This window comes from Apteryx mantelli, chromosome 9, assembly GCF_036417845.1.
Source record: "Apteryx mantelli isolate bAptMan1 chromosome 9, bAptMan1.hap1, whole genome shotgun sequence".
In the NCBI taxonomy this organism is placed as follows: Eukaryota; Metazoa; Chordata; class Aves; order Apterygiformes; family Apterygidae; genus Apteryx; species Apteryx mantelli.
The window spans coordinates 25,205,249-25,221,026 of record NC_089986.1 but is presented as its reverse complement, the minus strand read 5'-3'; the positions used below and the strand labels follow the sequence as shown (position 1 = coordinate 25,221,026).

Below are 15,778 nucleotides of genomic sequence, written 5' to 3'. Positions count from 1 at the left end.
CTGCCTCCAGTCACGTGGAATTTCAACTGGATCCAATCAGGTACACTTGGAAATACAGATTTCATACACTGTCTGGCAACAACTCTTCAGTAGTTAAATGTGCTCAGATTAAGTTGAACACTGATTTAAAGAGATACCATGCAAAAGAACTGGGTAATTTTTTTCTCATCGGTGGTACTAACATCATCCCAAATTACAATATGCTGAAGAGCTAAAAGAAACAGCACTTTGAATAGCCCTGCAACAGCCAAAATCTTTGGGGCAAGAAGTGCTGATACATCACGAGAAACAAGCTAAATGACAACAGAAAAATAAAGCCGCTGCATCCAACGAGATGGACTCCAGCCCAAGTAACAGACATCTACAGGAAAGCAATACAGATAGGAAAATCATTCAACGAACCAGCCAGCAAAGGTCTAAAATAAAGGGAAAAATAGAGTAGTAGCCAAAGAAAAACCAGATTAAGTTGCCTGCTAGGAAATCCTTGGCAGGTCACAAAGAGAAGCAAACTTACTGAAACCAGCTTTGTTCATGACTTGTTTCCATGGGCCCTAAGGGCAACTTTTATTCTGGTCCTTAGTGATGTCAGCTCATAAGGCAGGTCCATCTGATAAACTGCAGAGAAAATAAATTTTAAAAAGTCAATACAACATCTCCACGCATCTCCCATGCCTCCCTCCCTGACCTGTTTCATCCAAATACCCATTCAATTGCCCAGTTGACTGTTTCCTCTTAATTAAAATTTGCAATTTGTTTGACTACAAATATAAACTATTCCTTCCCCTTGTAATATGTGGTTTTACTTTATGTAAGGGAAAAAATAATAAAATTTTACATAAAGGCTCAAACAGGTGTAGCCTCTAGTGAGAGCTACAGTATACCAAATTTTTCTGTCTGCAAAACGTTCCAGGTAGAAAACCAGATTTTTCAGTAATTTTTGCTAAATAAAACTGGTTGAAGAATCTGCATCAAAAAAAACTAAAACTTCTTTTTGTTTTTTAAAATCTAGTGCATTGATTCTCTTGACATTGCCACCCTTGCATGACTTGGGGTGTTATATATGAAAAATAGGGGCAAATAACTTCAAAGGCAAAAAGGCTACAGTATTTCTTAAGGAGAGAGTTACCAGTTCCACAAACTTTTGCTCCTGAAATTAGGGGCGAAGGGAGTGACCTAGGATTATGGAGGACTCGCTTCCACTAACCTCATCACACCCTAGGTAGTACGCAGGAAATGGCATCTACTATCTTTGCCTTTGAACATGCAAAAAAGGAACAGAATCAGCAAAAACGTGCTATGTATAGGCAAAATAACAGCTTATCAACTATTTACTAAAACTGATGTCTCTAATACAACACTGTCTTAATTGCTCAGAAATGTTTTTTAAGCCATCCACAGTTTTTCATGCTTTAGAATTACTTTGTCTTTAAGGGAAGAAAGCGGAAGTGCTCTAAGGCAATAATGGGGAAAAGAAATTCACATCCACGAGAAACTCACCATCTTCAAAAACACAGTAAAGCACACACGGTTTTCTTCAAAATTTTATTTCAATTTAAATTATGGGGCCAGCCAGATTTTTCTGATAAGAAATGCATTTTCCTCAGGAGAAATGAAATGCTACTACGGAAGTAGAATTACAATTGTATACATCTCTTAAAAAAAAAAAAAAAGGCGCAAAACCAAAAACCCCTCACATTTAAATAACTAAGTAATATCTTTAAGCCTTCAAGCAGATAAGAAACCACTTCCAGAACAATAGGTTTTTTTAATATGAAGAGCACGTCAAATGAGCTTTAATTTAAATACAACTTCTTTTCCAAAGCCAACATTCAAATGTTTTCACATATTAAAAAAGTTACCATAGACATTTTTTCCCAGGCCTAATAAAGAGTAACCTACATCCCAGTCCAAACGTTTTCACTTCTTTACATATATAAATCTTTAGCACTTCTACATTTTTCTAAAGAGGAAGCCTTATATGTTATGGTGAGTAACTTGGCAAATAATGTTTTCCTCCACTCAGCTATGATAAACCAAAATATAATAGACTGTTAGTACTGAACTATAATACCATATCATGGCCAATTCTGCCTGCCTGTATAAGTGACCTTCAGTAAGATTAAGCTATTTTGTCTCCAGTAGGCAAAATGAATCTGTATGCAAAGTACACATTAAGAACCTTTAAAAGACCAATTATAATATTAAGAGCGATTTTAAATTATAGAGTGAAAACACCCAGTTTTCTGGAGCTACTATCTGACTTCCCTTATGAAGGCTTTAAAATCAGCTTAAATGTCACTAAGGAGTTTCATCTTGCTGATTGAGAAATATTTTAATTAGGAGGAGGACAGGAAACAACAAACATTTTCTATAGCACTCTCAATCAGATTCAGCCATGCAGAATTTGAACTTTCAGACTCCAATCCATACGTTTGGTTGGTTGTGATCTTAGCATTACTATATGATGGATAGATACAATTTTAATAACATTGTTTAGCTATATTTAGTAGATTCTTTTTGTATGGTCACAGTAACAAAAACATGGTGCAAAATCAGTTGGGTTTTTGTTTTTATAAATACTGATAGTTTGCAGCATTAAAGAAGAAAATCAACAAAATTAAAATCATTTTACCACTAGGACATCTACAAAATTACGTTTCTTTAAGTCAGAGGGAATTAAATTATTCACTTTCACAACTACTGTACTGAGTTTACTGTAAGAAAAAAATGGTGCACTGTAGGCTCCCCAGAAGCAAAAGAAATCAACATTAATTTAGTATAATCTTTGCCATTTGCAGAACTGGTGAGCACAACACTAGTTTAATTGAATAAGGCCAATATTATCCAGTAAGAATATAGTTTAAAGGGTTCCAGTTCTCTATTTCAGCCTACCCTAATTGATGGCACCCCATTAGATAAGTGAATACAAAGAATTTGTTTTTTTTTTTCTTTTAATGCTGCAGTACTTAAGATTGTTAAATCAGCATTTTCATGTGTTCTGAAGTATTCAATTACATATGAGCATTCATTTTGCAAAACTCAATATTAGGTAATAGTTACAGACTAATACAATAACATTCCTCTGCTGTACAAATTAAATCATACTTTAAAGAAATGAGCAGCCTAGGAGTTATATACAAAAGAAACCAGCAAGCATTGTTGAAATGAAATGCAAAATGTCACTGCTAGCTCTACTGTCTGAAATACCTTTAAAGTAAAATTAACAAAAACCCTTAAAACATATTTCCAAGTTTACAAGTCAATTCTCAGAAAAATCAAATCATGTCCAAAAAAAAAAAAAATCTATAAAGCAGTGAAAGGCATATATACATTTTCCTTATGAACCTTGAGATTTCACTCTTGCTAAGTTTCAATATCAGTTTATTTGCAAGACAACTGTTTATCCCAATAAGCTCACATCTTAGATACATTTCCCCTTTGATTACAAATAAAGCACTGCACTTTTTTTTTTTTTAATCAAGGCATATAATCTTATACTATGGTGCCAGGTATGCACAGGTCACATTGTGCTCATATCTCAAACAAGGTAAGTGCAAACGTACAGATTTATTCAGATTTGCAAGCATGCAACCTGTTGCTTAACTACATTAATACCTTCTTTCCTAAACCAAACTAGTATCTATATGTTTGCTTTCATGAACCTAGAATCTTTCTTTTCAGGACTCCTAAAACAAGCAGTGTCTTTGAATTCTGAAATGACACAAATATCAATAAAGTCCACATTGTGCAAGAAAGCAGCAGCTATGTTTTTCAACTTGGACTAAAAAAGAAAAGAGAAAAACAAAAACCGTTCACTGAACAGCAGATTAGCAGTAATGTTCCTCATGAATCGATAAGAGTGCCTGATGCTGAATATCTAACAGCAAATGCTGAATTTGGGTTTAATATTTTAGGGGTTTATTGGAGATTAAGCTTCTTGCTGTGCTGGTCTCTTCAAATCCCTGATCTGTTTAACTAAATAGGTCTTCTCATCATTAAATTGTTCATCCTCGGTCCTGTCATTCTGAAACTTGCTGAGGAACTCAATAAGTTTGGTCTGGTTCTTTAGGAGGATGTCTAATATAGGCTGTGTCTTGTTAGGATTGGCTACAAACACCTGCAAGAAATAAAAAGGAATTTGGCATAAGAGTAGGAAACAGAAGGCTCAGTTAAAAACAAACCTAGCAAATAAGACAATGATAACAATAATTTAAAATAATGTTTTAATCACTCTATATTCCAACATCCCCACAGAAAAAAAAGGGAGCAAAAAAATGTGAGAATAAAATGAAAATAGTTTTATTTTTACTAGAATAGAAACCAAGCACCAGTTCCAAGGTAAATTCATGTCCATAGGAGCTGATCAGCCCTAATGCCCTGCAGGACTCACTCAAAATATCCCATGGTTAATTTCTGTAGCAAATGCATGGCATCATATTATATATAGCATCAGATGGATATATTAAAGTACACCAAAAACTTCTATACCTCAAGTTACATCTCCAAACTCTTATTAGTCATTTGCTTGTTTATTACTAATTCCAAAGGTATCTATTTTAATACGCAAACTACAATTTAGGCTTTGAAGTTTAGGTGATTTGATTAAAATACAGTTATCCTCTATCACGTAGTTTGATGAAAACACTTCTGAACCTCAAGATGCTTCATGCTTTCACATAAAATTATGCATTCTTCCATATTTTACTGCACTTCATCTTCCTTAATTCCAAAATTTTGTAAGATTACACTGACAGTCATACACTTTATAAACAATTTATAAATAATTTTCAAAAAGATAGAATGATAACTATTTGTAAAAATGGGCCATAATAAAGACAAACATTAGCTCTTTATTTAACTATTTAAGCTCTTTATTTAACTATTTAGCAGATGTTCAGATGAGTTGCATTCAGGCTTAGTGTAGAATTTTACTCAACTAAATAATTTTTGTTGTGGGGTTGTTGGGTGTCTTTTAATAGCATACCTTAAACACATGAAAGGCCTCAAACTGAATGTTACGACTCTTGTCTCGTAGAAGGTTCATCATTAGTTTGAGATTTTCAGGTTTACTGATGTATTTTGTCATAATTGTGAAGTTGTGCCTGTCCAATAACAATTCACCAAGAAGCTAGAAGTGGGAAACAAAACCGAGGAAAAAAAATTACTGACATTTGAAATAAGAAACACCTCTTTCATAAGTGCTTTTAAACATGCTTAGTAATGGATACTAGTCTGCAAAAGCAGTAAGATTTAAACTCAAAGCTCCTGAATTTCTAAGCGCAAAGTACGTTTTTCTCTTATTCTGATGATGCAGTTTCTCCTTTTTCTCAATACCACAACTGAAAAATCACCTTCCGCTCCCCGCCTTAGTGTGAACTAGAATTGGTAAGAAAAGTCTGTTTCACTTCCCCTCCCCAACCACGATTTCATTATGTTTTCCATTTATACAAAAATCATGCATTAGCAATAAGAATGTGATAAAAATAGGGACTCTCTACTTCAAATAATAAATATTTCTACTTCTTTTGCTACCTTCTTTGTCCAGAAGGGATGCAAAATTAAGATAGAAACTTCAGTAGATTTTATAAACACATTTTCCCCAGCTCCTATGAATATTTGCTAATGAATAAAACACACTAAAGCTCTAAAAAGTACACAAAACCTATTTCTGTCGGGAGTTCTGTTGCAGGAGCAATCCAGTATTTCCCACAAGTACCACTCTTGCCATGAGTTAGCTTAGTTATCTATTATATTTATATTCAATATTTTTAACTTGAATGCAAGTTTGCTCTAGTCACGTTATGTGAGTCTTTTTTAAATTATTTAAACATGTCCAGATTTGTTGGGGATGGGGTGGAAAACATACTTGCATATAGCCATTTCTGCATGGGGAGAGAAATGATCCAGTATATGCTCAACATTACTGGTGAAAGGACTGGAATAAAGAAAACTAATTCATCCAAAGAATTAAAAAATATGAAAAATTAAAATAAATATTATGCTAGTAACTAAAAGGCAGTTACTGAAGCCAATTCAATTAAAGTCAACCCACCCTGAAATTAAAGGAGCTCTCTAATTTTGCATTTAAGGAGAAAATGAAATTTCCTTTACCTTAAGTGACTGTCTTTTTGTCACATAATTTTCTGAATGAAGTAATTTCTCGTACTCACTGAAGAACTAAACAGAGAATAAACAGAAGAGTTAGAACCTTACCAAGTGTCACAAGCCCTCTTCCAAAGATTTATGATTTTAATATTATGAATTGACTTATAATTATGTGTGTATATATATGTGATTATAATTATGCTTATAATAAACTGGAAGAGGAATGCATAACAAAATTCTAAAACTCTCAGTAGAATCTCAGTAGTCTCGTAAGACACTACTGGTTAAACAGTGTATGCACTTTTAAAAAACATTATTCATTCTTTTAGGAGCCTTTGATATTTAGATTGATATGTGTTGGAAGCAGTTATCTGGTTATTTCTTAAACCATAACAGTTCCCAGCTACTGAACACTCTTTGCTCATTAATTTTAAGAGTGCCCAGCAGGTGGAGGAAGGCTAGCTTGTATTCTTTTGTTGACACGGGCTAAGACAGGCAAAAGACAAAAGCTGGGAAGGGGTTCCCTCTAGTGGAAAGAAAATACATTGTCACAGAACTAGATTTCCACCCTTAGTCTCTTGTTTCCACCTTAAGTCTCATCTTTTACAGTCACAATAAGGTTTTAATCTTAATTTTACTGCTTTGGCACTAACTACTGTCAGCTCAACTGGTTCAATATTGTACAGAAACTTTCAAAAAGGAAGCTAAACAAGGAATGAAAAGTTTTACTTGAGCTCTTCAAGTAAGAACAAGAAATACAGTACTAGAAAATTCTGAATATTGAAAAGTATTTGCTCACCCTATCATAATGCTGTTCCAAAAATTCTGCGCTTAGCAACTTGTGTCTTGTAAGCAAATCCTGTAAAACAGCACAAAAGCAATATTTACACTAAAATATTTAAACAGTACATGCTCATTCTGAATAGCCAGTGAGAACTTAAGACATTGAATAGAGCATTTTGCTTATTTTATTAAACAAAGAAATCTGGGACGTGAATGCTGATATTTGGACATTGCTAACGAACTTGGCATCACTTAGGAAAGGTCTGCTATGCACTATGTTAATTTACACAGGTAAATTACAGTAGCCTGTGGTATTATCACTGAAGAGCTCCATTTACAGATCAAGGCCATGCACAGAACTACATACAACTGAGGTTAAGACTCAGCAGTTAATACCAATTACTATGATGCTGATAGTCCCATGACCAGCTGTTTCGGGCCAACACAAAATTTCTCCAAAGTTAACACCAAATATACTCAGCTTGTAACAAAATGAAAAGGAGATCACTTGCTCAAATAGCCTTACAGTTGGAGAGAGAAATTTGAAGGTCACTGGCATATGAAAGCACACATGCATTTAATTAATGCACAGCAGTTTAAATCTTGCCTTCTGCGATAAAGTTATTGAGAATGTAGTATGTATATTTAAAGAAATCTCTTACGTCCTGAGAAATAAGGAAGAACAGTGTTCAGCTTACCCATATGCACCTGACCAAATTTTTTTCCTCTCTCTATGCTTACTTTGCTCAAGAAAGTAACACAGAACATCTCAGTTCACATAATGAAGAACTACAGAAATATTAGTAACTTAAATATGGAACGTAAATTACCTTGAATGTGGCAAATGCATCCGAAGCAATGTCAAATGTCGACATTTCCACGTATCTGAAGAAATCATAGAATTGTTCTGACCACAAGATTATTTTAGCCAGTGGTTCATGTCTGATGCATTCTCGAAGCATTATTCCACAATTTAGAGCAATTTCTGGAGATTCGTACCTATAAAAAAAAGATTCTTTAAAAATACCTTCAAAAGTTAGCATTGCAACACTACAGTGCGCAATCACAATTTTCAGTGCTATCAAGTCAGCAATAACTCAAATAATTAGAGGTACTTAACTCTGTATTAAATTTCACTTTCAAATATTTTTCTGAAATATTACTAAAATCACTGAAATGATTAAATCATTGCCAATACAAATTACTTCTATAAAATGAGAAATAAGATTAAATAAAAAATCTCTCCCTTTATATTCAAAATCAACTTTTTTTTTCCTATTTGTGGGACTGCACATATCTGGATATGCAGTAAGCAAACTCGGTCTAGAAAGTTGTTTGCTTACACATAACAGCAATTTACATAATACCATCCTTCACAGGCACATGAAGCTAAAGGATTAACAATACTGGACACGTCTTCGTGTCTCCTCTTTCATTAAACCTTCCGCCAGCCTCCCTGCCTACTCTGTGCAACATGTCCTGCTTGAAATGTTGGCAACAGTGTCCTCTGATTGTAAGGACAACACTAAACACCTTCTTTCCACCTAGGTCTTGACTGCCTCAAGCAGAGTATATGGAGCTTCTAAAAGGAGACCGTCTGGAACACGTCCCTCACGTTGATTTGATGCAAGTGATGAAGCCGTCAGCGAGGGCTCCGGTTAGGAATTGCTGCTGCGTTTGCTCAAGTACTTTGGTGTTCCCTCAGCTGATTTTAGCGTATGCCAAGAGCAGCTTTCAAAAACTCACAACAGTGTGTTTAAGATTTCACAGAAATACACCTTGGTGCTCTATACCAGCTCCTTGTTTCCCCAAGTATGCTTAATAGCAGGAAACTGGATGAATGGGGGCTGCCTTTCTGGGGCAAGAACTAATCTCAACATTTTGAAATACAAGCTATCCTGATCTATAGAAAAGTTAACTCTGTTGCTACCTACCTATACTTGGAGCAGTCAAAGCCTCTTATATACCTCCCCACCTCAAAAGATCTTGGTCCTAATTCACCGAGCACTAATTTAAATTCACCAGAAGGATTCTGGAGCAAAGCATCATTGTGTTTGCTCAGCACTAACTATATTATCATACAAAAAGTTTTCTCATGCATTAATTTTCACATTAAATGCTGCATTACTTTCCCATTTAACCTTTCAGGGAGATCTGAATTCTACTGAATTTTTTGCAACTCACCCCATATTTTAAATTTACTGAAATTGGACTCAGCCAGATACCAGACATAACATTTAAGTCATTTAAGCTAACTAAATGCTCGTTTCAAACATTTTCACTCACAGATATGTTTCAGCAAATCCTGTCAGGAAATTAGGACGAATGGGTTACATCCCTCCATCATATATAAACAAGAGCATGCCGAGAAAGTAGTTAAATTTCTCTGTACCTCCAATTTCTTTGCCCTTCTTTGCAAGTTATTTTGAGGAAGTACTGAATCAGTATCTTTGCTTTTTTATTATGCCACAATTAATAATCCTCTTGTCCTTCTAACATTTAAATACTGCTTCCCCTCAAAATCACAACTGTAATGCAGGAAAAATGAAAGTACCTCTGGCAGACTGGATATCTTAAACTTGCAAGAATTGAAGCAAACACTCAGTACTGCTTCTGGGGCTAACCCTTTGCAGTCAGCAAGAAATTAAAAGATGCAAAACACCTGCCTTCTCCACAGAGCCAGATTTCACGTTCAAGATGCACGGCTCTCCACGTACAATCATGCATTCAGTATGACATGGCTCTTCAACATTCAACGACACAGATAATACAAGAACAGAGGAGGAAACGGCACTCTGGCATGCAACATATGCCCTGAATCATTCTTTGTTTGGACAAGTTTGAGCTGGTGCATTGGTGTGACTATAAGAATATGAATCACTATGAAGACCGAGCCACAAACTAAGAACAGGGGATAGGACAGCAAACTGGAAATGATTGTGGTTAAAGCAAAAAAAACCTAGCCTTTAGTACTTGATAAATGAGTGAGCTCACAAGTAAATAGTTTAAACTGGATCAGATAGTATACTGAAAGGAAAGTATCTGCTGTACCCCAGGAAGACTCTTCTTAGGTTACTATCAGTTCTCATTTTTCAGTCACATTTCATGCAAAAGAGTATTTTTAATGTTCTGTCAAACAAATTTTCCTTTCCTTAGGGAAATTACAAGCTTTAAGACAAAAATCAAATGTACTGGAAAGGAAGAAAAAACATTTCAAAACTCACTGCTTCTCCACGAAATTTCAAACTTCTTACTTCATATAAAGGTATATTTATGCTTCATAGTGTACTTACCCTTTTAATAGCATGAACAATATATTTTGTTGAGTGCAGATGTATTCAACTGTAGGAGTTCTTGTACCAATTTGCCTTCTGAGAATGTTGTTGAAAATTTGAGCAACATCTTTTTTGCCCTGTCAAAAACATAAGCAGTTAAGTACATAATATTGAAGTCCCTATGCAAGTAAGAATTAAATGTTATCATCATCTCATGCCTTCACACCTAATGAGTTTTGCAGTTCAGTCAGTCTCTGTACACTCCCTTAATTAGATCAAATATTCTGCTTCTTTATACACATTTCAAATGTGTCCAAGCACTGAAAACACTATCATGTTTCAATCAGATCATGGTTAACTCACATTAAGAAACAAAGCCACTTCATATCTCATCTAATATTCCTACGTAGCATCTATCTCCGGGACTTGTTTTATACTTGTTTTTGTTGATAACATACCAGTTTTTAAACAATGCTCTTGCTTGAAAGTAGATTTCTTCAATATTCTATTATCCTCTCACCTTCTCTAGGAACATATACCGCCGCCTTCAGGAGTCTGCAGAGCACTTGGGACTGCAGTGTTAACATCCAACTTAAAATTTTAACTTATGGAGGTAATAAATAAATAAAAACTCCAAAGGAAAATCATCCATCAACTTACAATGCAAGTCTCACATTTTCTAACAGACAAAAAAGTATAAATAAGACAAATATGCTGTAATTCAGCACCAATTACACACACACACACACAAATGCACATTGATAGCACCAGACAGTATAAAAGGAGCTGGGAATGTTCTCTTCACTGAATATAGATACACCTACCATTTATTTCTCTTGGGACATGTCAGCCCATAGCTAAAGTTAACAAATTGGTAAGGACATTAATAAAAAGCTGACCATAAATATAAACATTTTTCACTGTCATTCACATATATCATTTAAAAGTCAGATTTCCGAAATTAACTTTCCATTTGGGATTGCCATAAAGACATCTTCAAAACTATTTGTTATCAGATGTGATTCAGAAGAAAACAAGCAAACTTTTGCTAAGTCTAGACTTGCAGAGAAAAGTTTGCTAAGCAATTCTACCTAAAGGCTCCCTGAGCCTTATACAGAAAAGCCATTAGTAGAGCATTTTTCTTGAGAATCTCTAGCCGTGTGTTAAAAACTCCTGGTAACATCAGTAAGTCTTCAAGTAAAATGCAGGCTGTACTTTTTCAGCAAGCATTTAAAAAATAACAGCAATTATTCAAAACTAATACTGTTTTTTTAAATCAAATTAACAATGAACATTGCATAAGAAAAAAAATCAAATATTTATGAATACGTAGGAGAACTGTAGTTTTAAAAATGGCATGTTTGGTGAATTAGCATGGGCAGTTTGTTAGTGTTGTTTTCAGGATATAAGAGTTTATTTGTAAATGCTTGTTTTCTCAATTACAAATCCATTGAAAGCCAGCCCAAAGCAACACCAGAACTCTTTGTTCTCGTAATGAGTGGAGCAGTGTTCCCAGAAATTGTTTTACTCCAACTCCACATAATATAGTCATCAACTCTCATTCACTAATATCGCCAGTTTTGCCTTGGATCTCACTGTTTGCTTTGAATTCACCAGCAAGAACAGCATTTTCTTATTATTCACATAATTGAACTGATAGTGGCACACAGTAATACCAAATCTCGTTGTTGTTAAAAACATGTATTACTAAGTGATGTCATGGCCTAACAAGGGCAAACAGACACTGAACCTTGTGCCAATAGTCACAACTGCGAGAGGTAAGAGTGAAACTGTGCTGGTATTGTCTTCCCAGCCGAAGGATGCAGGCTCCCTTATGCAAAAGGCGTTTTTGTTTTTTGTTTTTCTTCATTTAAAAAAAACAAGAACAAAAAAACAGTGTCACAAAGAATACCATCTCTCCTACAGATATATTAGCACAAATCAGCAGGGAGATGACTGCTAAGTTCATAACACTATTCAGTGAAGTAGATGGTTTTGTTGACTGCTTTACTTGGAAAGAAAGCTTCCAGATACAGATACCATTTTAAACAAGCCTTGATGTATCTCAAGGTTTGGACAGTTGACACAGTTTCTTAATAAAAACATAAAAGCATTACATTTGTTACTTTTCTGTTTTTTACCATGGTATTCATCTTCAAATACATTTGAGATAGTTTAAGAGTCAGAGTAAACAGTCCCTGTCTATTATCTCAGTATATTATAAAGAAACCTTCTTCAGGAACGAGAATAAATTTCTTGACAAAAAAAGATGACATTTGCTCGATCCCTGAATGACCTCAGGCTTTGCAGGGGCACCAGAAGGAATAAATACTAAAGCTATTCTTCAAGTTTAAGAACCAACAGGAAAGCAGGTTCATATCTCCATCAGCAATGGAGAAATCATATCAAATGAGACCAACCCCAATCGCAGAGATTTGAAATACCAAAGCCAACATTTAATTGACTTTGTAACAAATCGGAAGCTAGAGCAGGCTTGGAGCATGGGTGTGCTGACGTTAGTTCTGGGCAGCAACAGCAGCTGGACAGCGTGCCAGGTCCCATCCTTGAAAAGCTGCCGTGGTGCAGCCTAGAAAGCAACGCGGATGACTTGGTCCCTCTCAAGGGGGAAGGCCACATCCCCCAGCAACAGTGCAGCCCAAGGCCTAAAAGCAGGAAACTGCTCACAATCCTTCAAGTCCCCTTAGAATAAAATGAATAGTTCTTTTTAATGAGAGCAAGCCTGTACAAATTGTTATCATTCTTCATTAACAGAAGATAATGAAGGTTTCCTTCACTAATAAGCAGGCTGCGTAAGCACCATGCTGATAAGAATCTAGAGGTCAGCAAAATCCAGATGACGTTGCACAATTTCCTTTCCTCAGCAGTTAAAGGCCATCATGCTTCAGCGTTTACTTTCAACTTTCTCAAGTCTCCATGCTTATTTAACAACCAGAATGTTTCATGTGTTGGGGGTAAACAGTTGTGTGGATAGGAAAAAATACCACCATACTGTAGTAAAACACAAGTCAAAGGAATTATGGGTGGGGCGGAGGGGAGAGAAGAACGAACAGGAAAAAAAGCTATTATTTTTGAATGTCATACTACAACAGGACTTTATGCTATTGCATTGGCAACGCGACCAACTGGTTTATGAACAATACCATTTTCAAACAACCTTAACAAGCAGGAGGGTCTTTATGGTCAAGGCTGTGGAGTGAAATACAAGTGTTCTTGGCTCTTTTCCTAGACAACCACAGACTTCTTGCAGGACCTCAGGGAAAGTGAGAAAATTCAACTGTACTGCAGTTTCTTATAAATAATTGTGTGATTTTTCACTGTGACACTGGGAAGCTAAATTATTCAATGCAATGAGGTGTCAAGTTCCAGACAGAGGTTTGTATAGAGATGTAAAAGAAGTATTACTATTTTGGAGTACTCAGTAAAATCTTGTGGGTTTTGTCTAAACAGAAAAACGATGAAGAAAGTAGAAAAAATGTTGAATCACTTGTTACCAATGAAGGAGAGAAACACTACAGATAATTTTTAAAAGTAACTGCTTTAACTATTTAAATTTTTTTCAAAATGTTCTGATAATTTTCTTACTTTTTCAAGTAATTTAATTTAACAAGATGAGAACAGACATATAGCCTTTAGTATTATAGCTGCAATAATTTAAAGTGTTTAAGTGACCTTGTGTTCATTACAGTATTACCAGTAAGGGATTAATCCTTTTGTGAATGCAACAACTAAAGATTATTCCAAAATTTTAACGGAACTGTATAGTCAAGCTTAGAGGTTCAGCTACTTCAATTTTGTGCAATACACGATTTTGTGCAAATTCACAGATTTTGCATTCTGTATTTGCTTAATTTACTAAATCATTTGCAATAATAGGAGTACACTTTCCAGTGGCTTTGTCACAGCCAGAAAATAAAACCTGTAGAGCAAAAGCTGTTCTATGCAACTGAAGTGGCAAGAATTCAGATGAATTTATTTCAGCACAGACAGCATATGAAATGTCAAACTTATTTTCTTACCTCAAAATCAATTAGCTGCAAGTCAGCTACAAGGGTACTTAGAAGACCACTGTTGTATAGCTCTTGAGCAAGCTGGGCCACAGCTTCTGTCTGTGGTTCTTTTTCATTTGTGCCATACAGGATTTCTTTCATGGCAACAAGATTTTTTGAAACCTCCTCAGTGGCCTAAAGAAAATGGGAAAAAATACAGTTAGAGTGCAGCCAGTGTCATTTGTCTTTAACTGTACGTTCTATCATTCTTTACATCAGCAAACTTGCATTAAAAAAAAAAAAAAAAATCAGGAAATGACAACCTGTTAAAAAAAAAAAAATAGATACTCTTTCTGCAAATAAGACTATGTTACTAAAAACCCAAAGCAGCGGCAAGACAAGTTATCAAAAATAAAAATCTCTTCTTTTTCACTGCCTCTGAACTTCCCATTCAAAAAACCCCTAAAGAACAGTGACGGTATGGCAAGAAACCAACAACATTTCTGTTTTGTAACGCAGAGGTATGCAGGATGAGACTGGAAAACATGACAGCGACAGAGGCCTGTCTCCAGCAAACTGCTCGGAGACACCAAGCGTACTCTACAGTTTTGGCACTTATCAGGTTTTCTGTCAAATAGTAGGCTCCCATCCCAGTCAGCAGGAAGGGCATTTTTCCTTTCCAACTGATAAAAGCCTGAAGAGAACCTCATTTAATTTTCAAGTTATCTCAGTATACAAGAACAAACTGGCAAACAGACCCAGGAAGAGTTGTAGTGAAAGAACACCTCAGGACAGGGCACAATCAAAAGGGCCCAAGATGCTTCCCATCTGCAGTTCCTCCTACAGAGGAGAGACAGGTCTGACTGCTCACTTAGGGAAGCCGGTGAAAGGAGTCCCTGGGCTCCCACGTTGGGCTCCAGCACTGTTAAGCAGTGGAAGCAGAATTATCTCATGAGTGAAACTAAATGCAAAACCAACAAAAACACTTCTAAACACCCACTTCTGTATCTTAAAGCACAGTTATCTTCAGGGGAAAAAAAAATCTACTCCTTTAAATATATAAGTCTGCACAGCTTGGGGGTAAAATGTTGAAAATGATCACCGTAAGTAACTGGTTTAATCATGTTATATCTCTGTCGTGTCTCTAAAAAGTGTGAATTAGTAAGTATATTATTGTATTTTATATTTATATAATATATATAACATATCATATTATATTGATATTTGATATTTATGATATTGTATATTTATCGTATTATTATAATAGTGCACTAATTCTTAGTAATTCCTTGAACTGACCAGCTATGTATACATACACTTTAATGTACATGATTTATGATGGGTAGCACATGGAAAAGCAATGAAGAGAAAGAATGATCACTTTCTGAATATTATCCATCTTATAAGGAATATGTAAAAACATTTCTCATTTGCAGGGTATATCTAGAGAGGCCTAAAATCAGCATGACCCATGTACTATTAAAGACGAAGCCACTCCAGCTTTGCTAGTTATGCAAGTAAGGACTCTATGACCTTTAAGGAGGCTCTGTATCATTTTTAGCTCCTCCACAACTTTCCACTCCCTTCTGCCTCCTCTTTCTCTCTATT

General features: G+C 35.4%; 1 protein-coding gene across 2 annotated transcripts in view; it reads right to left on the bottom strand.

The window, feature by feature from the left end:
- Nucleotides 1-1,528: 1,528 nt before the first annotated feature.
- CAB39 (calcium binding protein 39) overlaps nucleotides 1,529-15,778 on the bottom strand; it is a 42,348-nt gene continuing 28,098 nt past the window's right edge. For both annotated transcript variants that reach the window (XM_067301959.1, XM_067301960.1), the window contains exons 3-9: nucleotides 14,201-14,365; nucleotides 10,182-10,300; nucleotides 7,719-7,887; nucleotides 6,905-6,964; nucleotides 6,112-6,177; nucleotides 4,985-5,128; nucleotides 1,529-4,117 (exon numbers count right to left, since the gene is read on the bottom strand). In XM_067301959.1, the coding sequence (XP_067158060.1) occupies nucleotides 3,929-4,117; nucleotides 4,985-5,128; nucleotides 6,112-6,177; nucleotides 6,905-6,964; nucleotides 7,719-7,887; nucleotides 10,182-10,300; nucleotides 14,201-14,365 (912 nt within the window). In that variant the 3' untranslated portion in view covers nucleotides 1,529-3,928. The remainder of the gene's footprint in view (nucleotides 4,118-4,984; nucleotides 5,129-6,111; nucleotides 6,178-6,904; nucleotides 6,965-7,718; nucleotides 7,888-10,181; nucleotides 10,301-14,200; nucleotides 14,366-15,778) is intronic.